Consider the following 26,754-nt stretch of genomic DNA (forward strand, 5'->3'; position numbering starts at 1 on the left):
TGGCTCCTCATTTATCGGCTATTTTGTTCCAGGGGCAGTTTTTATTCACGCCCATTTAGCGTTTTGTTTGCCTGGTACAGCTCTTTATCCGCCTACCGCTTCCGTACATTCCACTGGGTGCTGCCTACTTCTGTTTCACCATGGCCAAAAAAGCCAAAATCCCCAGCGAAGTGTCTAATAATGCAGACTCGCCAGCAAAGAAGAGACAACGTGACGCTGCGGCCCCGGATGCTCCATCGCCCTCTTCGACCAGTCCTGTTTCGAGGCCCAAGAAGCGAAAGAGGGAAAAGGCTGAATCCGCTGCCACGACGCCTCGCAAAAATGAAAACCCGGAAGGATTGCAGTCGCCCGAAATCGATAGCCAAGATAATCATTCGAAAAGTCAAACTAAGAAGAAAAGTGCTTCATCGGCGGATCGTAGCAGTCCAACGACAGACGCCAAGGATACTGGGACGAAAAAATCGAAAAAGCGCAGAAGTCTCTCGCCTGTTGAATCCTCTACGGGCACTCCATCTTTGAAGGCTGGCTCTGAGAAATCCAGGTCAAAAATTCTGGATGTCGATGAACATGATGAACACCATTCTAGTACGCCGAAGAAGAAGAAGAAGAAGCGAAATACGCCAAAAGATGCAGCGAGCCCGTCATCTGACGAGGAAGACACAAACGAAAAATATCACAGCAGAAGGAGCAAGAATAAAGAAGCAAGCGATGATACTTCAACCCCCAGTCGCAAGCGCAAGCACCAACAAACTCAGGGACGGAAGCTAGAAGATGACGATCCCACCACTAAGCATTCTAAAATCATGAAGAAGTTTGAAAAGTCAACAAAGGGGAATAAACCCAATGAAGAAGATGCAGATCAGACGAACGACAGCGAGAAAGAACTAGATGAAACCACAGCAGTTGTTGCCAAAGGTTTGGAGCCGCTTCCCCAGCCACAACCTGCTCCAGAAAAGGGCGAAAAGCCTACTTATTCTACAATGCCCAATTGGATCACCACGCCGATTACAAAGTCGCCATACGAGAAGAAAGACGACCAGCTCATTGATTTCAGTAGCTTGAACCTCGATAAAGGAATCGTTTCCAAGCTCGAGAAGCACGGATACAAAGAGGCAACCGCCGTCCAGGCAACTGTAATACCGCTTCTGATTAACCGGGCCCATCGTCACTACGGCGACCTATGTGTATCCGCTTCCACTGGATCTGGCAAAACTCTGTCGTACGTTCTTCCGATGGATCAGTCTCTCGAGCGAGAGCCACTTGCCAGACTTCGCGGACTCATTGTGGTCCCAACCCGAGAACTAGTCAAACAAGCTCGAGAATCATTTGAAGCGTGTGGCAGCAATCTACGAATTGGAACTGCTGTTGGCAACGTTGCCTTGAAAGATGAACAGCAAAAACTCATCCGATGGGACCAGGTGTACAACCCTGAGAATTACATCGCAAATCAGCAACGAGCATTTACAGGTAGTGATTGGGATAATTTCGACCTCTTGAAATATAAGGACGAGGTCAACCGTTCTAGCTCTTCCTTGTCTCAGTACATCCAAATGCCACAGCCTAATGTTGACGTCCTTATTACTACACCTGGTCGCTTAGTTGACCATATTCGTCAAACCGAGGGGTTCAGTCTACGACATTTACAATGGCTGGTGATTGATGAAGCTGATCGTCTGCTTAATGAAAGTTTTCAAGAATGGGTTAGTGTGCTCATGACCGAGTTGGACAAGGCGAAGACTGTCAACCTGGGCGGACCAGTTATGGACAACATCGGCCATCCTCTGAGGTCTTCGAGTCCTAGAAAGGTTATCCTGAGTGCGACGTTGACAAATGATATCACCAAATTAAACTCTCTTCGCCTCGACAACCCCAAACTGGTGGCTATTGGCTTGGAGGGAGCCGAGTCCACGGAAGTGGCCAAAGAGAGTGAGCAGTTTGTTCTGCCCTTGTCTTTGGAAGAACATTATTTACCTGTCGATGATGGGTCTGAGAAGCCTGTTCACCTGATGAGGTTGATTCTTCAAGAGATCAACAGGACCACGTGGGGTTCCATTGCGACTCCAGCTTACAAACTGGAAACTGGGAACAAACACGAATCAAGCGATGAAGATACGTCTTCAGACGATACTAGCTCGTCGGGCAGCGACACTAGCGACAGCGACAGCGACAGCGAGAGTGAGAGTGAGAGTGATTCTAGTTCCGACGCTACATCGAGCTCTGGCAGCAGTTCTGGCAGCAGTTCTGACAGCAGTTCTGACAGCAGCTCTGACGAATCCGAGTCGGAATCCGAGTCCGAGTCCGACTCTAGCTCTGAAGAAACTTCTGTTGACGAACCCTTAGTCCAGTCAACCAAACCAAGCAAAGTCGATACCAAATCCGTGCTCATCTTCACCAAGTCCACCGAGTCTGCGGCTCGATTATCCCTCCTCCTTGGCCTTATGAACCCGTCTCTAAAGGAGAAAATTGGCACCATCGTCAAGTCGAACAACTCTTCTTCATCCCGTAAGACTCTCAAAGACTACCGTGCTGGCAAAGTCAAAATCATCGTGGCGACGGACCGTGCGTCTCGCGGAATAGACTTGGTCGACCTCGGTGCGGTAATCAATTACGACATTCCTACTAGCATCACAACTTATGTCCATCGCATTGGCCGTACTGCACGTGCAGGCAAGACTGGGCATGCATGGACGCTCGTTGAGCACCGTGAAGGTTTATGGTTCCAGAAAGTCATTGTCAAGAGCCAGAATGTGGTTCGCTCCGGGAAAGTTATGAAGTACACCACCGCGAAGAAGAACACCAAGGCAATGCGAAAAGAATTCTCAGCTGCTCTGGAGAAACTGGAAAAGGCTGTAAAGGGATAAATTTCTTAATCTGCACTGCAGTGTATTTTCAGCTGGGACTTGTTTATTAATATTTAGACCATAAACAACGATTTCATTATGAAAACAACAGTCATCCTTTCCATCCGCTGAATACTTTTGTCCATTCCACTTTTCTATGCATAGATGAAATTCAATAGACCAAAGAGAAATGTCGCTTTACAGTAATTGGGTTGATGAAATACTGTTTGATTGATTGGTCACGTGGGCCATTTGCCCTAAACAAAAAGTCAAAATACGATGACCAGGAAACCAACAGAACATGTTGATTCAAAGTTCCGGGGATTTTTAAAGTATCTGTCATCATGTGGACCTGTTTAGAAACATCGCCGATCGCACCTCCACAGTTATGTTCTAGAAGCGAAGCTGGGCAAAGCCCGGCGTGGTTCGTCAAGATATCCACAGATGAGGCAATTGTTGTACGTATTTTGGCGAGACGCCATTACCGCCGTAGCCTATTATCTCTCTAATTAGCACCAGTAAGCTTTGGGAAAGTAAGACTCGTCCTTGGGATAGCTGACGGAGCGCTAGCGATCAATTTTGAATTGTTTGTTTGTTTGATGGATTGGAACGGCTATATCAACATTGAAGTATGCTAGGGCATAACTATCTAAATATAACGGTGCATTTGTACATGAATCTACGCTCCAGATGCATTATTAAAGTACGTAAGATGCATTAGCTCTTGGTATTATTACATGTACATGTAATAGCCTGCTGCACAGCACCAATTTGGGATCGCTCTTGGCATGCCGCTTACAGATGATATGATTGCGGAGACAAGTGTTGTCACAACATGCAGCCAATGATAAGTAACACTCCACGTGGGATTCAAGATAGTACTATTCCACGGCGAGCAGTGATCTGACCGTATCGCTGCTGCAATTGTGTTTGTTCGTATCCGAAGCCACATGGATCGCGCCATTGTATGCGGGAATGAGCAACACTAGCCGTCGTGACAGGGTGCGAGTGCGACATGGGGGAGATCAAAGCTCATGATTTGTAGCGTCCGCATTTTATAAGCTTGATCCCACCCGTGTTACTCGGCTATATTCTCTGCTGAGAATTCAGATGCTGTTCTGCGACTTTGGAAGCTTGGGTTCTTCGCCTTTTTCCAGTCTTTCTTCCCTCTACATGCCAATCCAGCCGGAAAAAAACAGCCGAAATGGGTATCTCTTTCTGGTCAGATAAGGAAAAGGGTGCCGACCCTCAAGTCCATGCAGCCACGAGCTCGCAGGAGAGTGTCATTCAGTATGGCGATATCAAATACACGGCCGCAGAGGGAGCCAACTCTTCGCGCCCAACGTATCAGGATGCGGCCGGTGCGCCGGTGGAAACGAGCTCGCCCTTGGGATATTCAGTTAGCTTTTGGGTGAGCTTGACCCTGAATATCAATCAGATGGTTGGAACCGGTATATTTTCAACGCGTGAGTCCAGCCTGCTTTGTTTTACGTGGTCAAACGGATGTGATATTAACGGAGGCATAGCGGCCAGTATCCTTAAGGGAGTTGGCTCGGTCGGCCTGACCATGATATACTGGTTTATAGGATACTTGCTCTCGCAGAGTGTACTGGCAGTGTACCTCGAGCTTGCTTCGTATTTCCCAAGTCGCTCCGGATCTGAAGTCGTATACCTCGAACAAGCATATCCGAAACCGCGATATTTCTTTCCGACCATTTTCGCGATCAAACATGTTATTTTCTCGTTTGGGAGTAGCAATGCGATTGTCCTGGCCGAATATTTGTTTGGACTCGCGGACTCGTCCTACACAGATTGGCAGCTGAAAGGTGTGGCCATTGCTGGATACACGGTTGCATTGATAGGTATTTTCTGCCGCTCGGACTGGACAATATTGAAAGGAACTAATGATCGACCCAGTCGTGAGCATAAATACCAAATGGTCACTACGAATCGTCGTGGCGTTTGGCTTTATCAAGATTGCGACATTGCTATTGTACGTTGCGTTGCACCTTTTACCAGTTGACACATTTTGCGAATACCATCCACTAACCGAACCAGAATTTCCATAGCAGGCTTGGTTATCCTTGGAGGACATACAAGAATACCAGACCCCAACATCAACTGGCGCAACGCCTGGGAAGGCTCATCATCGGCATCGGCATATGGTGCCACAAATGCCATGGTCAAAATCATCTTCTCGTACTCGGGCTATGTGAATGCGTTTGGTCTTGTCAACGAGATTCAGGTTTGAATTCCATTGAGATAATACCACTGTACTAAGTTAATGAGAGAATAATAGAATCCCATCAAAACCCTTCGGTGGAGCGCGCCGTTCTCTCTGATCCTCGTGACCGTCCTGTACATCCTGGTCAACGTGGCGTATTTCTCAGCAGCATCGCGAGAAGAAATACTCAACTCGAAACAGATTGCCGCTGGTCTGTTTTTTCAGAAATTATTTGGTGCTGGCAGCGGTGCATCGCGCGCGTTAAATGTTCTTATTTGCATCAGTGCATTTGGCAATTTGATTGCTGTCATGATCAATACCTCGCGACTTCTTCGTGAGACTGGGAGGTCAGTAGAGAACACGTTTCTCGGCCACATCCAGAATTGAAGGCTAATGGTTTTTCTTTAGACAAGGTGTCCTCCCCTGGACACGGTTCTGGACTTATACCAAACCTCTTGGGACACCTCTTGGGCCGTATGTGTTCCAGTGGCTTATAACATTGCTTATGATTGTCGCTCCTCCAGCCGGAGACGCATTTAACTTTGGTACACACCTACACCATGACAATAGCTCAGAGCCATGACTAACAAAACTACAGTCGTCGATCTTTCCACTTATCCAGCAAACATCTTCAACTTCCTCCTGATGGTCGGCCTAATTCTTGTGCGGCGACAGCGCGGTCGAGTCAACTTGCCGAGATCGGAATACCGAGCTTGGAATCTTGCAATTGGATTTTCCGTTCTAACGTACCTCTACATGTTGGTTGCGCCGTGGTATCCACCTACCACTGGCGCCAACGGGGGAGACGTGAGTTTTTGGTATGGGACATATCTAGTTGTTGGCGTTGGGCTGTAAGTTCTTCTTCTTTCCCTTTTCCTATCGATATGGAATCTAACGAGAGAATAATGAAAAAAAGTCTTGTCCTGTGTGGTATTTATTACTATTTATGGGTCAGCGTCCTCCCCAACTGGAAGGGATACGAGCTTCGACAGACCGTCCTCGAGTTCGACAATGGGTCGGTCTCGCACAAACTGGTCAAAGTACCAAAGTCCGAACTGGCACAGTGGGACGAGGATCACGATGCAGTTGGACATTTACGGCGTCGAATTGTACACGATTCTGCGGATTCTGCGTAGTAGGCTAAGAGGTAAATTTTTCGCTACTGACAGGAATAATCTATTTTTTTTTTCTGTAGATAAGTGTGCGTAGCTAATGAAATAGACGCTTAAATAACCCACTATACACTATATATAAGAAGAAAAATGTCTAAGTAACTCTATCACGCGTCTACCTCTGCGTACAACCTGTCGACATCCTCCTTGTATAGTTCTAGTGTGGGGTTCCTCGCAAGCGACCCCTTTGCCAGACGCACAAACGGCCTCGCAGCATCAGCAATCAGTGCAAGCGACAGTCGCAACCGGACCGAGTCGTGAGTACTCTCCTTGTTGATTTCATCAACCCACGGCCAAATATCCTGCTCGAGAATACGCTGCTGCTCGGCAAGATCGCCAATAGGTTGGTCAACCAGCTCCAGCAGCAAAAACGGCCATTTGCGTTGCTTGCCGCCGACGAGAGCAGACCGGATGAGAGGGTGGCTGGAGATTTTGTCTTCGACGCCAGACGCGTACATTTTGATCTCTCCACTCAACACAACCAAATCGTCGGTGCGGCCCTGGTACAGCCAGTGTCCGGACATTGCTGGGTTGGGATGCGGCTTCCACAGATCCTTTGTGCGCCATTCGCGCTCATCTGGTCGCGCGTGGAAGAAATTGGTAAACTTTTCGGTATCTGGCGTGCGCTCGACGATCAGCTCGAACAGGTCGCCGTCGACGCCATACGCGCCATCTATTCCGACAGAGACAAAGTTCAGACCCTTGATGGGGAAAAAGTGCGTATAATTCCAGTCTACAACGGGGTCAATGACCCTCAATGCCGGCCAGCTAAAGCCCTCGGTGCTGCCAATTATATTGCGGACGCAGCCAAATCTAGACGAGAGCCATTCTCCAGTCATGTTTTCGAGCGGTGACCCACTGTAGAAGACTACCTTGAGGTGGCCGAACTGCTCGCGTTTCTGCTCCGAGCGAACGAGGTCTTCCAGGAGGGAAGGGTGGTAGAGACCTCCGTCTAACCGAGCGTATCGGTGAATTTGGTCTGCGAGGTCAGCTGTGATTGTCTTGTCTGGAGGAGCCATGATGCCGACAACATCGAGGTAAATTGGGGTGACGAGGAAGCCGGCGTATCCGAGGAGCTTCATAATTAGCAAACACAAATGCCTCTAGAGAGGAAGGGGGAGACTTACATGGAAAACAGGAATAGTAGTAAAAATCCTCCGCCCGATCATCTCGCCGAGCATTGACGGGCAGTTCTGATACGGGGGGAGTAGCCGGAGGCGATCAGGAGCTGCCAGCATACGATGCGTATACACAACCACTTTGGGCATACCAGTCGAACCGCTAGTGTGGACAATCAGACAAGGTTCGTCGCAGGTCGCATCCCATGTCTTGTTGTACGGGTAGACAGGCGACTCATGGAGAGGAGAGTCATGATGCACCGGCAATAACTCGAGCAGTTCCGGGACGACAAAAAGCTGCGATGGTGACTGCGTCGTGGCTTGAATCTTGTGGCCGAGAGGTAGGTTTGATGAGCTGCATAGGAAGACTGTGCAATCGCTCGCCTTGACCAGATAGACATGGGCGTCGACAGCGCAGAGCATGGAAGGGGAGAGCATCTTCAGACGAACAGTCAGCTACTTACTAAACCCCTCAACTTTGAAATGTAAAACCTTGTAGCCAAGCTTCATCGCCGCGACCAGAAAAATAGCATATCTCAAGTCACGCGCTCCATAATATGCAAATGTCGGAAAACTCCCCTGCGCAGGAACACCCAGTTGCTCCTCGAGCCAGTAGGCAGCCGTATCGATAGCGCTGCGGAATTCGCGGTAGGTGATATCGCGAAACCCTTTACTTAGATCGTCGTTGTCAGCTGGAATTGAGGCGTACAGTTTCTCTGGATTTTGCACGGCATGCTGGCTGACGATGTTAGGAATGAGCTGCTGTGGGAGGTCGTGCATGTTGAGTAGAGAAGGGGAGTTGGCCGCGGGAGGAGAGGGAGAATTGATAGAGTCAAAAGTAGAAAGAGACATGGTTTCGCTAAATGTGAACGTTGGATGACGGCCTCTAGCGAATTTGCAGATAGCACATACAGTAAGGGGGGGCTACGGGAGCGGATATAAAGCAATTACCTTAATATCCATGAGACCATCGTGAAAATAATAATATCGATGCTTAAAGCAGCACCACTTGCGTGCATAAAGATTTCCCTCCATAGATGGCTATATATACGCGATTTTATCATCAGTAGGTCAGAGCTGTTGCGCCTCGCATTCAAAATATCAATGGAATAGAAGATATACAGAATATTGAAAACATAGACCTTTATTGAACACCGCAGCCTGCATACCGTCAAAAACGATTATGACCGTGGTTTTGATATATCAATATCCGGTTTTGGGGGAACAGGGATACCGTTCAGCAGCAACGTCGCGGCAACATTAACAGGCTTGGTAACAGTCATACAACCGGATTTAATCACAAAACGGTATTACTATCGTTACATTATTGATACGTTGCCAATTTATTAACTGTATCAGTGTTTTGATACATAATATAAAACCGCGACGTATCTAATTTCAATACATTACCAATTTTTGCAACTTTACCGAATTGTTACATATCAAAATCTTGAAACTTTATAGTCATTCTACAACCATATAATTTATATGGAAAGCCAATGAAAATCTTTTTTTAAAAGCACATATAATAGACCCACAAAACAAACTACATGTACATGTAGACGCCACATGTGCAGCTGGCGTTGATATCAACGTTTACCCCAGAGGGTTGACCCTTATAATATATATATCGATATCATCAGTTGACTCTCCCAACATTTGAAAGCTTTATTAATCAGCACGCCAGGCAAGCCTTGCTGCAAACTTCCTCAGTACGTTAGAATCCCCTTTATAAGACCTCACTAACCAGCTTGCAGGCTTCCCAATTTGGTCAAATCGGTGCGCGCAAGCCTGCAGGTCACCTTGCAACCTTAGCCCTATGGCCTTACCAACCGGCTTGCACGCTTCCCAGGCGCGTTAAATCAGTGTGCGCAGACCTGCAGGCTATTCTGTAAGCTTTCTGAGTACGCTGTTATACATGTATTGGTCCTGCCGGCCTTGGTGCAGGTCTTGGTGTAGGCCTCGCTGCGGCTTCTTAATTTGTAATTAGAAGATCAAAAATACAAGCAGCTTTTATTTAAATTATAATTAATTTGTAACGTATTAAGAAATATAGACGTAGAAAATTCTACAACGTAAAAAGTGGTGGTTTCACACCTTGAAACGTCACTACATTGCTGATACGTCGCAAAAAGTCACTACGCTTAGAAAATTCGATACGTAGTGACATTTGCAACGGTAAGGCATGTGTATCTTTCTTAATACGTTGTTGAACAGTATCCGCGTTCCTGCATTTTCCGGTATTGATAGATTCGTCAAAATATAAAAGAGTTATCATATAATCGATACATAGAACACACTGGATAGTCGGCAGCTTCTATTCAATTATTCGGCCAAGGAATTCATCTGGATGCTAGCCTTTGTCAATAAGTACCCCTCTATTAATTTGACTACTATTCCTATCGTTTGTTAAAGATCAAAAATCCAGATGTCGACTAGAAAATGTTGTAGAATATCAAAACGCAACCGAGTCCTAGATTAAAAAACTACTACATAACATGACACAAAGATCACTGATAAAAAGATTTAAAAATATAACATACACAATTGTTCAATGTTCTCTATGTAGATAAGCCCACATTCATATCTTATCTCTCTTCTTAATACTGATGGACAACGTTTTAACAGTTATATGTATAGAGTTAGCTCTCATCAACTAGTATCTCCCCTCAAACCTTAATATACCATCCTTGTTAACTTGGTTCTTTAGTCAGAATACTCTCGGCATGTTAGCTGCTAACCAAAAAGCCTTTGGCTGTTTGGCCAGTCCTTATTGTCCAACATTCACATATATCTTTTTAACCCTAACAACCAAAACGTGCTCATTTTAAATCAATAAGAAAAAGACATACAAGACAATTATAATCGATTTATTTGAACATTTCCTAGTTCAAGGATTAAAAAACAATAAAAATAACATTAACAGCGGAATTACAACAAGCTATTTTCCACCAAGTATAAATGTACAATATACCCACCACTTTTAAATACTCCTTTAAAACAGAGCAAAATCTACATCCAAAACAATAATTCAGTTCATTTGCTTCTACTGTATTTACCAGTTAGCGACCGAACAGGAGGAGGCAGAAGCCGGACAAGATGACCAAATTCCAAAGACATTTCTTCGAAGTGATCGGACGATTGTCTGTTCGTTACTAGAACATAAACTTTATGAATTAGCTCTAGCATTTTTTGCTATGAGATTCCGCGACTGTCAAATCAAGTCTATCGTCTCGTTCTTATTATTATTTAAAGTCTTCCGGGGAACATCCTTTTCCAGAAATATGTGGATCACTTTGACGAAAAACAACCAATTGAATGAATCGCGCAACTACAGAGTAACGAGATCCAATTGACCATACTACTAGCTTCCTTTCCTTGAAGCGATCTCAAAGCCCGATCTAATAATAATACGCGCACAGCGCCATACGTAATATGGCGATAATTTGCGGTCTTGGTATGTCCGTATTTGAAATAACGTTTAGCCCCCAGATGCTGACTGCGGAAATCCACGGACTCGGTTACCTAGAGGAGACTGGGATAACGCACGTGAAGCATTATTTAGTGCTAGTCATTGTTTTTTTCCCTTCTTTTTTCCATGTCGTTGGAAATCTCGGGTCAACATTTTCCGGATGTCGGGTTTTTGGGGGCCAGGCATTCTGCCGCATTTGCTATTAGCATCCGAGGACATTGCGAACAGCAGTCCAATCGTTTGCAAAGCATGACTAGCTATTGTCTGGGCGCCAATTAATTTGTGGATATTCATGGGGTAATGCAAAGATTGTCGGTGTAGAAGGTGAACAGCTAGTGGCTGCAATTTACGTAGAGCAACTTTTCTAAAATCCATAACTGGCATACAGCGATTCATAAAACTTAAAAAGTACAGAGGTATGTCAGGCATCTAAGACGTATAAGCTTAAGTTATATAACATACTGAAATAGTTTCTTCCAATAGTATTGGCTCCGTGCAGTAAATACTAAATAATGAGTACGACCGTTGGGTGGCGGCAAGCAACAATCCTTGAAGACTGACGCATATAGTTCGAATTTGTCGATCATCCTAACAGCCCCCATGCCAAATGTTGGGACGAAAAGTTTAGATAGCTCTCTTTCTGTTGGATGCAACACGACACTACCTAGTGAAAAAGTATTTAAATGGTGGATTGTTTGTCCTTTTATAAACCCATTTCTAACAATCACTCAAATTAAAAACACTTATACAACACCCAGCCCACCCAAATCCCTCAATCACAAATCATCAAAATGAAGTTCTTCATGACCGCTGTTGTTTTCATGTTCGGCTTGGCCTCTGCTGCCACTGCCGTGAGTCACATCTATTCCTTAACAGTTATATGTCTAGTATGAAGGATACAGCTAACAGATTGATTGAATTAGTTCGACTGTAGCCAGGGATGCGCTGTAAGTCGCGGATATTTGAACATAGATTTATCTATATAAGGGTAGAAACTAATGATGGATTGAATAGCAACCCCCTCTGAACGACGACCAATTTCACGCCTGCTGCGACGAATGCCGTCTTCAATGTTAAACGGGTATAATGCTTGACGAACCATGTTTCTTATGAAAATGAGAAGAGTTGGAAGGAATTTGCATATGAAGACTGCATATCCGGTCTGGGTATTCGCCTAGATGTTTGAGCATCGGAAATTTTGTAAATCAACTGAATATTACCACCAAATTAAACCTTTCAATTCAACCCGAGATTAAGATTTCTGACCTGGGAGTCACACCTCTTCGAGTCGTATGATCACGTAAAAGCTATGAACCACCTCCAATCAAAGGCATCAATTAGAAAAGCCCTGTGCAAAGCCGTTGAAATTCGGACAACAGGCGGTGAAGATCAAGGACACTAGCCAAGCGGGTCAACTTGTATGCATTGGCTGAAAGGATGGGCCGCAAATCAACCTGTCTGGATCTGCTGTGTACTTCTTCCGTGCGATTAACAAGGCAGTCAAGCTCTGGGGTCAGCTACCGGACTCTCAAAGACCACACAGTTAACAGTGACCTCTCCCGATGGAAGTCTAGAGAGACTGATCAAGGATGCTTCAATTTTGATTGAATCCTTTTATCCTGACAGTGGTCTCTGCAATGCCGTGTCGCCCACAATGATTGTAGACGAAGAGTCGGGAACAAAAACTAAGATCTTAAAGATCAAGCTCAGCCCATACTTTCTCCCATGACTGGCAAACCACCTAGAGCCGCATCCACTGAATCAACAATACTCCTCCCCCATCTCCGCGCAAACCACACCTGGTCCATCCGGGCAGCCCAAACCCCGTAAGCCCTAAAAATGCGCAACGCAAACGGATCACGCTCAGAAACAAGATCCACAAACTCACGGCGCGCGCTAATGAGCCACATGAAGACGATGGATGGATGCTTTGGGTTAAACGCCATAGCAACAACCGTCAGCGCCAGCTCGTCGATGGCGTGGTGATAGAGTTGCTTTCGCAACACAGACAAGGAATCGTCCGCCTCGATCGTGGCCAGAATACGCTGTAGTGATTGCGGCAGTTTCTCGCGGCGTACCGAGGGGGACACGGTTTGGTGGCGCCAGGGTAGGAAATGGCCAAAAAACCCGCGTAGTGGACCGGCCATGACCAGCGATTTGGCTTCTTCCTCGTTGCTGGCGCACGACGCTTTGTAGGTTGTGAGGATGACGACGACGCCCTTGGCCAGCTCGCTCAGTTTGACAATCTCGTCAATCACCCAATCCTTTCGGTCTGATTGTTGCGGTCGCGGTTGGGAGACGTTGAAGAGGAAGATCAACCAGGCTGCCCCAAACAACCCGGCAATCTGGCCAGGATCCTCTTTTAGGGAAGGCAGCACCGGCTGTATTAAAGTGAGCGCCGCGTTTTGATGATACAAGCCCATGTCTCGATACTCGTGTTTCTCTGCTAGCGACAGCGCTGGCTGTGTGAGCGAGGCATGGAGAGCTGAGATGGCAATCAAAATGTGAGAGAGATACGAAGTGTTTGGTTGGAAAATGGGACGGCAGCCGACATCAAGTGCCCATGCTTTTTGCGTATCTGGGCGATTAGACAGAGTCGGACTGACATCGGACACGAACTTTTCCAACAAGGACAAATCGGCATTGGGCGAGAGATGAAAGATGGGTCCGGCGCTTAGAACCATCTCAGTGCTAGTACTACTATCACTGCTACCTGTATCCGTAATAGTACTGCTGTTACTAGGAGGCGAAAACTCGCTAGGATCTGGCATAGGCGGTGGAGTCCACATTATTCCAGAGTCTCCAATAACGTAGTGGCATTTGTCTTTTCTTCTGGCACAGTTGCCACAGACTGGCCGCACTATATCACACTAAGATGTTTTGCATATTCAGCTTATCCCGTTTTGTTATAATAAAGCAAAGACTAATTACTAACCTTGACCTTTCGCTTCTTGCATTGCGCGCAGCCGTGTCTGTTTTTGGAGTGGAAGCGCCTTGACGGCATTGCTGCTGGTTTGGTTTGCGACGCAGCAACCTTGAATCTGCTTGAATCTGCTTGACTCTGATGCTGTACTAAAAAGATCTTCAAGTCAATGTTAAGACTACTTTGTACAAGCGTAGTGATGGATAGTCGTGGGTTAAACTGACTGATATCTGAAGATGACATGGTCGATAAATCACTAGTCCAGAACAGGAAAGGTGTACGAGGTGGGTATACATTGGCCAATAGGCTACAGCCTACAAGTGCAGGTTGACTGAACATTAAATAAACCGTGTGAATATGCATATATACTAATATTAGGCTATAGACAGATAGATGCCATTATACGCAGAAAACATGGTTGCCTCCCTATTAAATTTCAGTGCTGACTATAGTCGAGCAGTCCCCGTCTTGCGCAGGCTTTCCCGACTCAGCTCCTCAGCCAGCTTCCGGCTGGTCCAGTCCGTAATGGCCATGTTGGTGACCATTGGGTTCACGCCGCTAGCACTGGGAAAGACCGAGGCGTCGGCAACATACAGGCCCTGGGTACCCCAGACCTGGCCGTCTGGCCCAACAACGCCCTTTTTCGGCGAGCTGGACATGCGACAGGTGCCCATTTGGTGGGCGCTGGCGGCCGTGCCGTGCTCGGCGTTGAGTGGAGATTTTTTGCGGAATTCTTTGATCCATGCTTGCAGTGCTGCGTCGTTGATGCACTGGTCGGGCGTGTTGGTGGTGGTGTCTGTTGGTGTTGTTTTTGTAGATCGGATAAATGGGCGCATGTCGCGGTACGATGTGTAGAACTCTTTGGCGCCGCACACGTAGGCAATCTTGGCACTGGCAATCAAGCCTTCCAAAATATGCTTCCGGTCAAAGGCTGAAATGGTGTAGTCGATTCGCGGCTGTCCGCTGATTGGGTCTGGGTAGACGCGGCCGGCGTCTCGTTCTTTGGTCAGTGTGATGAATCCAGCCATGTGACGCAGATTGGCGGCTAGTCTCTTGAAGTTTGCGCCGTCTAGCCAGGGCATGGTGGCTAGGAATAAAGCAGGGACCATGGAGACATTTTCGAGTTTGGTGCCGTGGCCGTGGCCGTCGAGGTTTTCAAAGTCATGCACCAGCGTCGTCAGACAATTGCCTTCCCATGGAAGCGTCTCTTGTTCAAACACGGCTCCACCGAGCAGCACTATTTAGTCAGTACACGCATCAAAAAAAGAAGGTTCTTGAGGAATATACCTGGATGAAGATAGAGATGCCGGCCAACATGAGGATTCTTAATGCCACTGCGCAGCAGCAACAAAGGGCTTTGCAGAGAGCCGCATGAAACAATAACTTTTTTCGCCCTGACAATAACCTTTCGACGCACGACATCCTTGCCAGACGTGCCCAAGTGGGAATCTCGCGATGTCCACACTCCCTGAACCCCCGATGCCACCTTTTTCCCGTTTACCGTGTCGAACAGCACTTTCTCGGCATGGAAACCTTCAGCAAAGACGGCACCGGCCTCGGCAGCATCCACCAACCAAGACGCCATGGGCCCTTGCTTTCCTCCAGTGTGGCAACCTAGTGTGCAGTGGCCACAATAATGCTCTTTACTATTCCCCGAGTTTGTCGGCACAACCTGCGCATTATACCCCAACTTCCGCGAACCTTCCAGGGTAACGGCATTCTGAAAGTTCTGGCGAATATCCGTATTCACGCCCATTCGCTCACAGACATTGTCCATCGATTTCTGAAACTCGTGAGAAGTGAAAAACGGCAGGCCCGTGTCGGCCCATTCCTGACGGACGTAGTTTTGCGTCTGGAGCGAGGCGCCCCAGTTGACGGTTCCACCGCCGCCCCAGGCCGCGCCGGCCAGGACGGCCATGTATCCATCGTCTGAAACGGCGTTGCCGCCTTGTTCGAACATGTGGCCGAGGCCGCTGGGTTGGGTCATGGGGAAGTGAGAAGAAGGGTAGTGATATGCTTTTTCAACGACGAGAACGCGGTGGCCGGCCTCGGCGAGGTTTTTGGCCGCAACGCCACCTCCACAGCCGCTGCCGACGATGACTACATCGGTCTCGATGATTTCGGTGTTGTCGCCAGGAGGGATTTGCAGGAATTTGTAGTCAAAGCTCTCTGCCGGTTTCCCGTAGACGGGGAACCTCGGGAACCCGATTGTCTGTAGGGCAATGGCGCTGTTGAGCACCCAGTTTTTTTTAGAGAGAAGAACGACAGATCGGGCCACCTGGCGTAGCTGAGGCAGGCGGGATGTCAGCCAGTGGCAGAGGACTTTTTCTCGGGCGTCAAATGACTGGTCTTGCAGGGGTGTGGAGGAACCAGTCAGGAGAAGCGAGCCGGCACGCGTGCTGCTAGGGTTAGTACATAACAGTAGTAATGAGGGTAAGAAAACCTACTTCAACGTAGTCAAGATCAAAGACAACCCATTCTTCGCCTCCTGGGGCACATTCAAGGCAAAGGCGCGGCGGAACGACTCCTTAAAGGCTGGCAGCGACGAGGCATTCTCGTCGAGGTACTGGCGCGCAATTTCTGCGGCGTCGGGACTCTTGATCTGGGCAGTCAGCGTGGCAATTGCCGTGTCATACTGGGCAGCAGAGACGGTCTTTTGGTGCAGGGCCTTGTTGTTGCCAGCACGAGCAGTGGTGAGGGCGGGGATGACGACGTCGGCCAGCGAGAGCAGGGTCTGCCACTGCGGCGCGGTGAAGATGGGGTCGTCGGGGATGGGGAAGAGGGGGGCGTCCAGGGGGGTGTAGTCTTCCATGTTGGGTCAAAAAAAGCCAGGTCACTGCATTGCAGGCTGTTGTTCCCCATCAATTGATGGCTAAAAGGGATTGCCAGGTTATTTAAAGGTCGGAGGCGCACATGTATCGAGAAGCGCGGGTGCTGGCGATCCGCTGGATAACTACCGCGGCAGCCGGCCCATTGGCTCGGGAGTCGGAAGTCCCGCAATGCGGGGACTATTCTTTCTGCGGAGTAAAAAGTATGTTTTCTTACTGGGGATTGCGGATAACCCCTGGTTATTTACTGCGGACACTACTTAGTACTGTGTTTGCTGCGGACACCAGAATTTATTAGGAAATATGATTTGGCGCTATCACCGTTCGGGTCAGAGGGTGGTGTCCGCGTCTCGTATAATAATGAGAGTGGCTGAGTAAGTTTGCAGCATGCGTATGTGTAAACAGCGGAAAATGTTGCCAAATAAAAACAATACCATGAGACCATCCTACCTGATAACAATTTGTCAACAGAGAATGTTTTCGATGAGACATCCCAGCACAGTTTTTCCTCGGGGAATATTGAACATAGGATTAGAACATAGCATGATGGCCATACTTTTCTGCCAGCAGTTGTGAAGACGCAGCAACGGCTGCATTGCATCCACTTGAAATGGCCCCTGGCACTACCTTGTATGGGGTTATGCAGTCGCCGGCAGCAAAAGCACCTCGAACATTAGTCTGATAGGTTGGAGGGCTGACTGCGAGGTCGCCAATCTCAATTCCAGGGATTGGGCTAGGCGTAACTGTAATTCCCAACTGCGCTGCAAAAGGGCCTTTGACTTGAGTGAACGGATTGTGTACAAGAAATGCTTCAGTGGCGCTTGTGCCGTCAGAAAACAGCAGCTTGACGGCATTCTTGTCATTCTCAACAATGAGAGATGAAATAGTGCGAGAGTCGATATGAAACTTTTTGTCGCCGTTGTTGCCCAGTGCTTCAACCAGCTGATATATATGCCTTTCTCCTCTGGGTCCCAAGGAAAAGGCTGTGACTCGGGGAGGTTTAACAGCTGGGCTTCGGCTTTGGTGAGTGCGATAATACCTCTCTCCCATGGAATTTTGTTGGTCCAGAGCTCGTCGACAAGGGTGTCGTTATCGCTGCTATATTCGGTGTTCCACCACAACGTATCCGCTATATTCACGTCTAGTTTGGCTTCATAATTTTAATTTTTAAAAGCTCTTGTGAACTAGGAGTGGGCTAAAGACGAACCGTATGCAGAGCGATTGTTACATATGCATGTTTTGGACCAGTTTATCGAAATAAAACCAACAGCAAGAACAAGAAAGAGATCCATTGCTGCCAATGTAATTAATACACACCTTTGAGAAGGCGACCAAATCGAGGCTTTGGGGGTTTTCTTTCCTGCGTTTGGGTCATGGTGGAGAAGGTGATGGCTTTGTTCTTCGGAAATGTCCATAGTAATTGCCAGCATGTCAGTCAATGGTTTTGCGAAAGCGACGTCAAGGGGTGGGCACGATATTGTTCAAGAAAGCGGGGTGTGCAGCTGTTAACAAGTTTTCCCAGCCCTTGTAGGGACAAATCGGACCGTCTCATTGTTTAATATTGAAATATCACCCAGGTCAGCCGCGACCTAAAAGCCACACCGACAGCCTGATTTTCCCCCGTTAACCACACTCAAACATTATCTCCCTTCACATCTATCAGGACCCACCCTTCTTTTGAATATAATCAAACCATCGGCTTGGGTTCCAGATTTTATTTTCTCTATTCACGATCAATACGGAAGCAGATATGTCAGAATATTCCAAACTTCCTTTTGCATTTATAACGCCTAGTGAGGTTCTAGCTGCGGCTATAGTCTTACCTTTACTATGTATATTCTTCATAGCAGTACGATTCTACGTACGGCATATACAGAAACAGGAAATCAGTGTGGATGATTGGATGGGTGTGGTTGCAATGGTAAGGGTGATGCCCAGATATTTTCTCACTCCGTCAACGAAATACAAGACTAATTATTCTCTCACAGCTTCTTATAATCGGCATGGGCGTCTGCCTAATCATTGGTTTTTATATCCCACGGCCCTTTGATGCCAATACTGTCTAATCTCGGTAACTACAGGCGCCGAGCAGCATGTAATGGGCTATGCGGCTCCGTTGCCAGAAGGTTTCGATCCCCAGGAAGCCTACCAGGAGTTCTTAGGATCGTATGAGAAAGAGGCAAAAGTATCAATTCACTTAAAACTTGCTTTTACATGTCCATTATTTTTTTTTAACAGATTACCAGATAGAGTTCTACTATCAACTTCTCATGATAGTCGCGTACGGCTTCATCAAACTCAGCCTCGTCTTCTTCTACCGCCGTCTTTTCTTCGTTATAAAATGGTCCACTTTTGATATTGTCTCCCTAGCATATATAGCCATCATTTGCATGTGGACCCTTGCTTTCTTCCTCCTTTTCCTATTCGCTTGCAAATCCAAAATATATTTACATTGGGCTCCACTTTCCGATGTCGAGAATCAATGTGGAGATCCTCTAGCACCCGAACTAGGGCTGGTGATTTCAGATCTAATTACAGACCTCATGGTCCTGGCCTTGCCGTTGCCTATTGTGCGTCTTATTCTTATATCAACTATTCCATTGGGGAAGAAGATATCTGACAAAGATGATTAGATTTGGCGCCTGAGAGTATCGACGGCTCGCAAGATTTCCATAACCCTTGTATTCATTGTGGGGCTCATGTACGTTTCGTTCCCCAAGAAGTGAAGGCACTCAGAGGCTAATGAAATAACAAACAGAGCAATTGCTGCCTCTATCACGCGGATGGCGATCTACATTATTGTCTCGTATAGATCTTTTAGCTCTGGCTACGATATCGACCAGACCGTCACTACAATGCTCTGGTGGAGTATGGTTGAAGCTTGTCTTGGCCTGATAACCTCGTGCCTACCGGTCCTCAGCCCGCTCCTACGAAAGGTCACCTTGCCAGGCAGCCTGACTAGCCTGGTCGATCGGGTTTTGAAAGTGGCGACAAGTCCGGAGACGGACCCAATGGTGACTTTCTTCAGCAACCCGGTAATGGTTCAGAGCTGAACTGGGTCAGATTGTCGCCGATGGAGGGTGGGATTTTAACGCAAGAGAGCAGCAGGGTTAATAATTTGAAATCTGGGCTGCATGCTAGCGCTTGACAATATTATTTTCATGCTCTGCGAAATATGCGTGTCATGTCTATTACCTCATTTTATGACCTTCAAACACAAGAACAGCAAAGCGAATTGGCCTATCAATGACGCTAATGCAAGGACTATCACTCAATCGACAGGGGTAGAATACGACACAGCTTCAATGTAAGATGCATGTAACGGTAGGTATTAATATTAATCGAGGTTTGTATGGTATATACATCGTCAACATTAGGCATATAATTACTCCATGAGGGTTTCCGTTGAAAGTCCTCCGGCCAGCCGGCTTATCAACATTTGAAACCAGCACGCCATGATGTCGACTGCGTACTTTGCAGTCTCTCCTGTCATACTATCCACCGACTGGGATGTGTTGTTCGCAACCTACTGGCAATCCTGGTCCGAACCGCTGCAAGCTCTCGGGGAGCTCACTTTTCCGCATTATTTGCAGACTCAGTCCCCAATTCTTATTTTTTTTTAATAATAGTATTCATGTTATTATTGCAATCCATGCCCATCATCTCTGCTGAAGTAGTAGTTTAATGTCGCCAACACTTATTTTAGAATCACAGCCGTACAAGAGCAAGAATGAGGCGGTTCAATGGACCTAAGCCCTAGCTCACTGTATATTATTCTTTAGGTTATAGTTGTACCACCACATCAGAGCCGCCCTATGACATGTCATGCCCCACCATGGTTATCTATATCTTTCCGTTCGGTAAACTTTCCCCTGACAACACTCAACACCACCTCTACCGATAGAACATTTCAATTACTTGACGAGGAAAAAAAAAACAAAAATGGCACACACATTCACAACAAACTCCCACCCCCCAGCCCTCCTGGACAACACAACCACCACTACTTTACTCTACCCAACCCCCGCCAACCCAAACCCGAGCACAAACCATCCAGTCTTTACACACGCCATGACCGTCCGACACGCCGTCTTTGTCAACGAGCAAGGCTGCGCCGCCGACGCCGAGAGAGACGAAGACGATGCGCGGAGTTGGGAGTTTGTTATATACGCCAAACGACCACCACCACAAGCGCAAGAAGAACAGCCCGTCGCGGTAGTACGCCTCGTGCCCCCGCCGCACGCGCCGCACGACACGCTACTCGACCCTGCGCGCGCGTCTGAGTTCCCGCGGTTTGATACGGAGCATGAGCCGTACGTCAAGGTCACGCGGGTCGCGGTGTTGAAGGAGTTTCGCGGGCTTGGGTTGGCGGGGAGGGTGATGCGGGTTGCAGAGGAGTGGGCGGCGGCGAATAAAGAGGCTATTGATGCGATGTATCGGCGGGTTGCTGGCGGCGATATACAACAGCAAAAAGGGTGGAATGGGCTGGTTGGGCTGCATGCCCAGGTGCAGGTTGAGAAAATGTATCAGCGCATGGGCTACGAGACCGATGGCTCACTGGGGACGTGGGACGAGGAGAGCATTCAGCATGTGGGCATGTTTAAGAGAGTGGCCTTAAATTAGAGAAAAAAACAATAGAAAAAACAATAGAATAGACGATGACGCTCCCGCCGGGAGATTAAACAAATATTACTTCTATAACAAGCGATCAAGAACTGAACGGCATCAAGCCAGCATCAACCGGCAAGACTGTAAGAAAATCTAAAAAGCAAACGCCAGATGAAATAGCCCAGAATAGCAACAATAGCAAGACCTCGCTCAAACTCCGCAAATGTCACAGATAAAACACCGCAAATGTCAGCTGGCAGACCGATCAGGTCCGCCTCCCAGAAAAAACATGAAAAACCGCTAAAAGTCGATGCGGAACCAAAGGGGAATCACGACAAGTCAGAAAGTCGACAGAACCGCCCGAACAGAAAGAGAGAATAAAAAGGTCGATTAAAAGGTGCTCCAGTTCCAGCCACGTGGAACGCTGGTGGCAATGGTGAATTCAGGCTGGCGTTGAGCAGTTTCGGGAGTTTGCTCGTCGTGCTCGACCTCGCCCGAGTCCGAGAGAGATTCGCGCTCGTCTAGCTTTTGCTGGATGCGAGCGGCGCGGGTCTCTTCCCAGCGGTGGTATGCCTTGAAGCATTGATCACAGGCGCGCGAGGCAGATCCCTCGGGGTGAAAGCGAGCGTCCTGGTCGAGCGGCACCATGTAGGGAGTGTGCGATGCGCAAAAGACATGGCCACAATGACGGCAGTGGTGACGGCGTGTGAAAATGCCAAATGAAGAACGGCAAGTGGGCGAGTCGCAAGTGTGAGCAGCAGCATCAGCCTGGAGGTTTGTTAGCGATTGAGGGAAATATTAATATTAATAACAATAATAACTCGCTGTGCCAACAAAGAGACAGTGGAGATGACGCAAGGGAGATGTTTGTGGTGCCATGTGGTGGTGGTGCCAGGTTCCTAGCACGTAATAGGCGAGGAAAATGGCTCAATGATGGGGACCCCGGGAGTAGACATATTTAAACGATCGCCATGCCATCTTCTCCTGCTTTTGTTTTTGTGTCTCATTTGCGTCTCTCTCCTGCGACTTTGCAACAACGAAAAAAAAAGAAAGAAAAAAAGAACTAACCTTCCAGTGATCGCGAGTGGGCACGCCCGTTACCTCTCCCAAAAACTCGCTCTTGATGGCCTCGTCCGAAGCAGCCTTGATCGAGTGAAAGGTGGTCTGGCGAGCCACGGGAGCCGGGTCTTCATTCAGACTGTCGAGCGAGCCATGAACACTGCGCGGCGGGGTGATGGGCGACGAGTCCTTGGAGGAGGACGACTTGGAGGGACGCTCGGTCGGGCGAAGCACAGCGGGGACGTAGAGAGGCGCCTTGGGCGGGCGAATCTGGCGCGACTGCGAGGGATAGACGAGGCCAGCCGAGCTCATCTGTGGCGAGGTGGGCGAGCTGTTGGCCGGGGTGTTGGCGGTCGAATTTGAGGGCGAGGGGTGGCCGTATATCGACATGTGGCCTGGGTTGACAAAGGCCTGCTGCGGGGGGAGGGCCGAGTGGGTGGTGGCCATGATGCGATCTTAGAGTCTAGATGGGTGTGTATGTGTGTGTATGTGTATGGGTTGATGTTGATGTTGACGTTGATGGCGCTGTCGATGTCGCTGTCGAGAGCGAAGTCGAGGTGAGTGAAGGAGGGAGAAGATAGAGAAAGAGGGAAACAGCGGCAACGGCAACAGCACAGCGGGCAACGGCGATGGTGTTCGGGTTATGTATTGCGGTGGCTGTTGGCGCCTGCCGTGTGATTGGCCCGCCACGCCGGAGCCGCCGTTTCTGGGCCCGCCCGGTGGGTCCGTGGCAATATGCCCTGCTATTACCACGAGTGGCCAAATAGAATAATAACTAGCAATACCAACAATACTACTAACAATATTGAGAACTAGGTATTGAACAGCTATTGAAGAACAATCGCCTGGTCGACGTGCAATGGAAGACTGGACTGAGGCACGGGTGTATCCTTCCCGGCCTGACCGCACGAGACCAAACAGGAAAAAATGACTGCGACATATGTATGTTATACATATACGATTACGCTCTCTACCATTGGACGCCATCTGTTAATACTGTGTGCCGCGGGGACGGTGCCGCATCCGGGCGTCTGTTGCGGTGACGATGAGTAGTACTAAAAAGTATGATAATAATAACGAGGCCACCGTTCTTAGTATTATTATGGACACCGATCGGCGCTCGCAATCAAACTAGGGCCAGCGATCAAGTCTGCCATGACTCGATGTGCCATCTCAGATCTGGGTTCAAGGTTGTGCTCAGGCCCGGTTGGGCGCAAGTCATTGACGCTGACATGTCGGATACATGGAGATTGTGATCATTTGCATCTATCATACATGCAGGTTTGCTGTCTTTATGCGTCTTTCATGTATGCCAATAAATTCCCCCGGCGTATCACGTCGCCTCTTTCTGACCGCCGCTTTCGCCCCGCGGTGATTGGCCGGGGGACGCTATACTTAGTTACTCACACTTACTCACACTACTGCCACTACTTTTCTACTACATAGTACATAGTACAATAATGCACATCTCCATACATGAAGTGGCAATTATCTTCCTAGATATTGATTTTTTTCTATCCACATTCCATGGGAACCCGATTCAACACGCGAGAAATATCCCTATACGGAAGTGGAGCGATCGCCTTCCAGAAGCCCGGCGACCAATCGGGTACAGGCTGTTTGTGTCCATCAAATCCCGGCCAATAGAAACAGACATATAATTACTACTACACAAAGTCACAAAACCTTGAAAGTCGTAGAGTTTCCCCTTCCAGAAACTCTTCAGGGTGGCCCGAGTGATTAAACTAGGGGCATCCTGGATCCTCTCCCTTGGGTCGCACCGTAAAACCGCCATCTCAGCCTTGGGACTGTCAGTAGTAGTACGTATTATTCTGATCTGTATACTGAGACTGTACAAAATCGCCCGATGCAACGCGTGCATCCTGCGCTAGTCCCAAACAGGCAAGACAACGCACGCCAGTGACGCGCGCAGAAGGCCTTATCGGTGGGCTCTGATTGGCTGCATTACAATGCGCGCACTGTGATTGGCTGGCATCTCCGTGCTCGGACGCAGTGCCAAGGCTGCTAGTGCTACCGTCGCACGCGCTAGCTGGATACGGTTAACGGTATATTACCAAACAGGAAACCGTGGGCGAGACCCCGTCCGCCCGGTTAAGTTTAAAGCATACTCTGTTCAAACTTTAGACTCACGAGACTCAGTTTCGGCAACGCGGAAGCTGCTTGGTGAGCATTGGCTTCTGCTATTCGCTGCTCTGCTATACGTCCTAGTGCTTGGCACGGCAAGCTTCCGGCTGCTCATTTCTGTCTAGACTTTAACCGAGACCGCCGAGTCGTCGGCTATGAACAAGCGGAACTACTCAGATTGCTCTTCCGGCTCCCGTTTTGTAATTGTCCATCTTGGCAATCCAGTGAATCCACAGCCATCATGCTGACCGCTCTTGGGGCCAAGCTCTTAGTCGGTAGATCCTCTCAGGCCTGCCGCATGCAACTCTAGCTAGGCAACTCGAGCTAGCGACTGTTGGCACTAGTAAACTCGCTGGTGAATATGCCACATGGCTGATAGATCACTCCTCCAGCTCAATGGATTCCTCCACCAAACGCCACTCTCCGCGCTCGCTGTCCCAGTGACTCCGGAGAAAACAAATTCTGTCCTTGGGAAGCGGATCCCCAACAGATAGCAGGATCTCGACCCGCCGGTTCTCGGCCGGTAGCTGCTGATCATTCTCTGCTGCCAGGTCGAGCGTGAATGGCCGGTCTTCCTCGAGCTCGACCACCTTGGATGCAAGATAGACCGCTCGTGCGCTTTTGAACAGTCCCTGCATTGGCGGTGCCTGCTGCAGGAGTCGGATCGCCTCGCGTCGCAAGCGCGGCTGCCGGCATTTTATAGCCACAAAGAATAAAGGCAGTCCGACTCCCATCTCAAAGGTAAACCCCGGCTGGCTGCCGTCTGCCGTCGCCGTCGCTGTCAGGTTGAGTGCCCCTTCCTGCACCATTTCTTCAAACAAGTCAATGTACTGGTCGTAGATGTTTTGTTCCTTGCTGTCCGCCGTGCTGACAATAATTGACGCACACGCCCAAGACATCCGAAACAACGCTGCCAGCCCTTTGTATTCTGTAGACCGGCTCAGCCCTTGCGCATCGTCTAGCCTTTGATAGGCTCGCCGCCAGTCGTCGAGTCGTGAATGTAAAAGTATCTGTGCCACCCGCTTGCTCGTATCCTCCTCGTCCGACCTGAGCAGTCTCCTAAATACCCCTTCGGCAAATGTCGTGCAATGCAGCACAAGCTTGTGCAGGGACATGTACGCATCGTATACGCTGTCAAAGTGGTACGGCTCGTCTATAACAAACCCGCTCTCCGACTTGACCCCCAGCGACAGGCCCGTCATGATTGACGACACAATGCCCATTCGCACAAACACCGGCAATGCGACATCTCCGAGAAGTCCAAAGTTATTCGCGTTGCTGCTCTGGTTTCGCGCGTGTATCTGAGACACCAGCTTGACGCCTTGGCCATACAGTTGATACCCCTCCTTGATATGCCCTTGCATCGTCTCGATGCCAATGTATAGCAGGCACGTAATTAAGGCAACATGGAGATCCACGGCGCCCCGTTGGAGCTGCTCGCGCACGTTCGACAGCGATCTCGCATACCACCGGAGTGCTCGCCGATGCGTGTCGTCGACAGTGGACTGGTCTATGAGGTTGGAATGTGTGTGCGCGTTATTCCGGTACCGGGGGTTCTCATATAGCGTGCCGATCGTGATAATCGCGTCCCAGATGGCCGGCTGCGTTTGGCCCAGCTGCAGAACAATCCCGCGCCAGAATGCCATGTCGACGACGCCCGAGATCCCAGGGGCAGCCTGGCGAAAGTAGAACTCGAATGCTCGCCGCTCCTCTGCGGATCGTTCCAGCGATGAAAGCGTCTGGCGCTGGATTTGCGTCGGCTCTGAATCAAAAGGCCCTGAATCAAAAGACTCTGAAACTAAAGGGGCTGGAGTCTGGGCGGTTCCATTTCCACTCCCACTTCCATCTCCATCTCTAGTTCTATCTCCATCATTTCTATACTCGCATCGCCTGCCCAGGCGACAGCACCGCCGACAGAACGGTTTCCCCTCGTCGCATTTGACTTTGCTGACTCTACCACAGGTTAGTCACTTGTCCCAGTCCCAGCACTACTTGGCGGCACAGACTTGCACGGTATACATCCGGACGAGCTTCTCAAAGGCGTGCTCCACCTCTGTCTGGTGTGATGAATACTCGGGCCCAGCATGTCCAGACGAACACGTAGTCATCAAGCGCAGCTCTGCCTCTGTACTGACTGGCTGGAATATGCAACACTCGGAGATTCGTTTATCCTTTCCCCGCCTGACTGGTCTATTAGTCTATGATTAATATTATTATTGTGTGCTCAGTGCTGTTTATGTCGCTAGGAAGAAAGAAGAAAGAAAAAGCAGGAGCGGCTGACAGGACGTTCCGCGTGCACCGCCCTGGTTGGGCAACCCTATCGAGCCATGGCCGGCCGCGATTGGCCCGTTCGGTTTATGATGTC

The 26,754-nt window shown here is 48.7% G+C and overlaps 9 protein-coding genes across 9 annotated transcripts; 4 read left to right on the top strand and 5 right to left on the bottom strand.

The window, feature by feature from the left end:
• Window positions 1-140: 140 nt before the first annotated feature.
• TRUGW13939_08722 (uncharacterized protein) lies at window positions 141-2,861 on the top strand (the record flags this gene model as incomplete). The annotated part of the gene is made up of 1 exon (XM_035491851.1): window positions 141-2,861. One exon carries the CDS (start codon window positions 141-143, stop codon window positions 2,859-2,861), a length of 2,721 nt encoding a protein of 906 aa, XP_035347744.1.
• Window positions 2,862-4,044: 1,183 nt separating this feature from the next.
• TRUGW13939_08723 (uncharacterized protein) lies at window positions 4,045-6,200 on the top strand (the record flags this gene model as incomplete). The annotated part of the gene is made up of 8 exons (XM_035491852.1): window positions 4,045-4,306; window positions 4,367-4,702; window positions 4,758-4,833; window positions 4,899-5,085; window positions 5,140-5,411; window positions 5,473-5,609; window positions 5,663-5,915; window positions 5,981-6,200. The coding sequence occupies 8 exons, from the start codon at window positions 4,045-4,047 to the stop codon at window positions 6,198-6,200; spliced, it is 1,743 nt and encodes a 580-aa protein (XP_035347745.1).
• Window positions 6,201-6,343: 143 nt separating this feature from the next.
• Window positions 6,344-8,206, bottom strand: TRUGW13939_08724 (uncharacterized protein; the record flags this gene model as incomplete). The annotated part of the gene is made up of 3 exons (XM_035491853.1): window positions 6,344-7,312; window positions 7,364-7,792; window positions 7,847-8,206. The coding sequence occupies 3 exons, from the start codon at window positions 8,204-8,206 to the stop codon at window positions 6,344-6,346; spliced, it is 1,758 nt and encodes a 585-aa protein (XP_035347746.1).
• A 4,326-nt stretch (window positions 8,207-12,532) lies between these two features.
• Window positions 12,533-16,561, bottom strand: TRUGW13939_08725 (uncharacterized protein; the record flags this gene model as incomplete). The annotated part of the gene is made up of 5 exons (XM_035491854.1): window positions 12,533-13,696; window positions 13,762-14,080; window positions 14,197-14,986; window positions 15,037-16,148; window positions 16,197-16,561. 5 exons carry the CDS (start codon window positions 16,559-16,561, stop codon window positions 12,533-12,535), a joined length of 3,750 nt encoding a protein of 1,249 aa, XP_035347747.1.
• A 547-nt stretch (window positions 16,562-17,108) lies between these two features.
• TRUGW13939_08726 (uncharacterized protein) lies at window positions 17,109-17,952 on the bottom strand (the record flags this gene model as incomplete). The annotated part of the gene is made up of 3 exons (XM_035491855.1): window positions 17,109-17,560; window positions 17,617-17,706; window positions 17,895-17,952. The coding sequence occupies 3 exons, from the start codon at window positions 17,950-17,952 to the stop codon at window positions 17,109-17,111; spliced, it is 600 nt and encodes a 199-aa protein (XP_035347748.1).
• Window positions 17,953-18,327: 375 nt separating this feature from the next.
• TRUGW13939_08727 (uncharacterized protein) lies at window positions 18,328-19,630 on the top strand (the record flags this gene model as incomplete). Its single annotated transcript, XM_035491856.1, has 6 exons — window positions 18,328-18,498; window positions 18,566-18,602; window positions 18,659-18,762; window positions 18,824-19,147; window positions 19,211-19,278; window positions 19,336-19,630. The coding sequence occupies 6 exons, from the start codon at window positions 18,328-18,330 to the stop codon at window positions 19,628-19,630; spliced, it is 999 nt and encodes a 332-aa protein (XP_035347749.1).
• Window positions 19,631-20,519: 889 nt separating this feature from the next.
• Window positions 20,520-21,200, top strand: TRUGW13939_08728 (uncharacterized protein; the record flags this gene model as incomplete). Its single annotated transcript, XM_035491857.1, has 1 exon — window positions 20,520-21,200. One exon carries the CDS (start codon window positions 20,520-20,522, stop codon window positions 21,198-21,200), a length of 681 nt encoding a protein of 226 aa, XP_035347750.1.
• Window positions 21,201-21,575: 375 nt separating this feature from the next.
• On the bottom strand, window positions 21,576-22,691 carry TRUGW13939_08729 (uncharacterized protein; the record flags this gene model as incomplete). Its single annotated transcript, XM_035491858.1, has 2 exons — window positions 21,576-21,953; window positions 22,254-22,691. 2 exons carry the CDS (start codon window positions 22,689-22,691, stop codon window positions 21,576-21,578), a joined length of 816 nt encoding a protein of 271 aa, XP_035347751.1.
• A 2,078-nt stretch (window positions 22,692-24,769) lies between these two features.
• Window positions 24,770-26,497, bottom strand: TRUGW13939_08730 (uncharacterized protein; the record flags this gene model as incomplete). The annotated part of the gene is made up of 2 exons (XM_035491859.1): window positions 24,770-26,342; window positions 26,409-26,497. 2 exons carry the CDS (start codon window positions 26,495-26,497, stop codon window positions 24,770-24,772), a joined length of 1,662 nt encoding a protein of 553 aa, XP_035347752.1.
• Window positions 26,498-26,754: the final 257 nt, after the last annotated feature.

The sequence above is a fragment of the Talaromyces rugulosus genome, chromosome V, assembly GCF_013368755.1.
Source record: "Talaromyces rugulosus chromosome V, complete sequence".
In the NCBI taxonomy this organism is placed as follows: domain Eukaryota; kingdom Fungi; phylum Ascomycota; class Eurotiomycetes; order Eurotiales; family Trichocomaceae; genus Talaromyces; species Talaromyces rugulosus.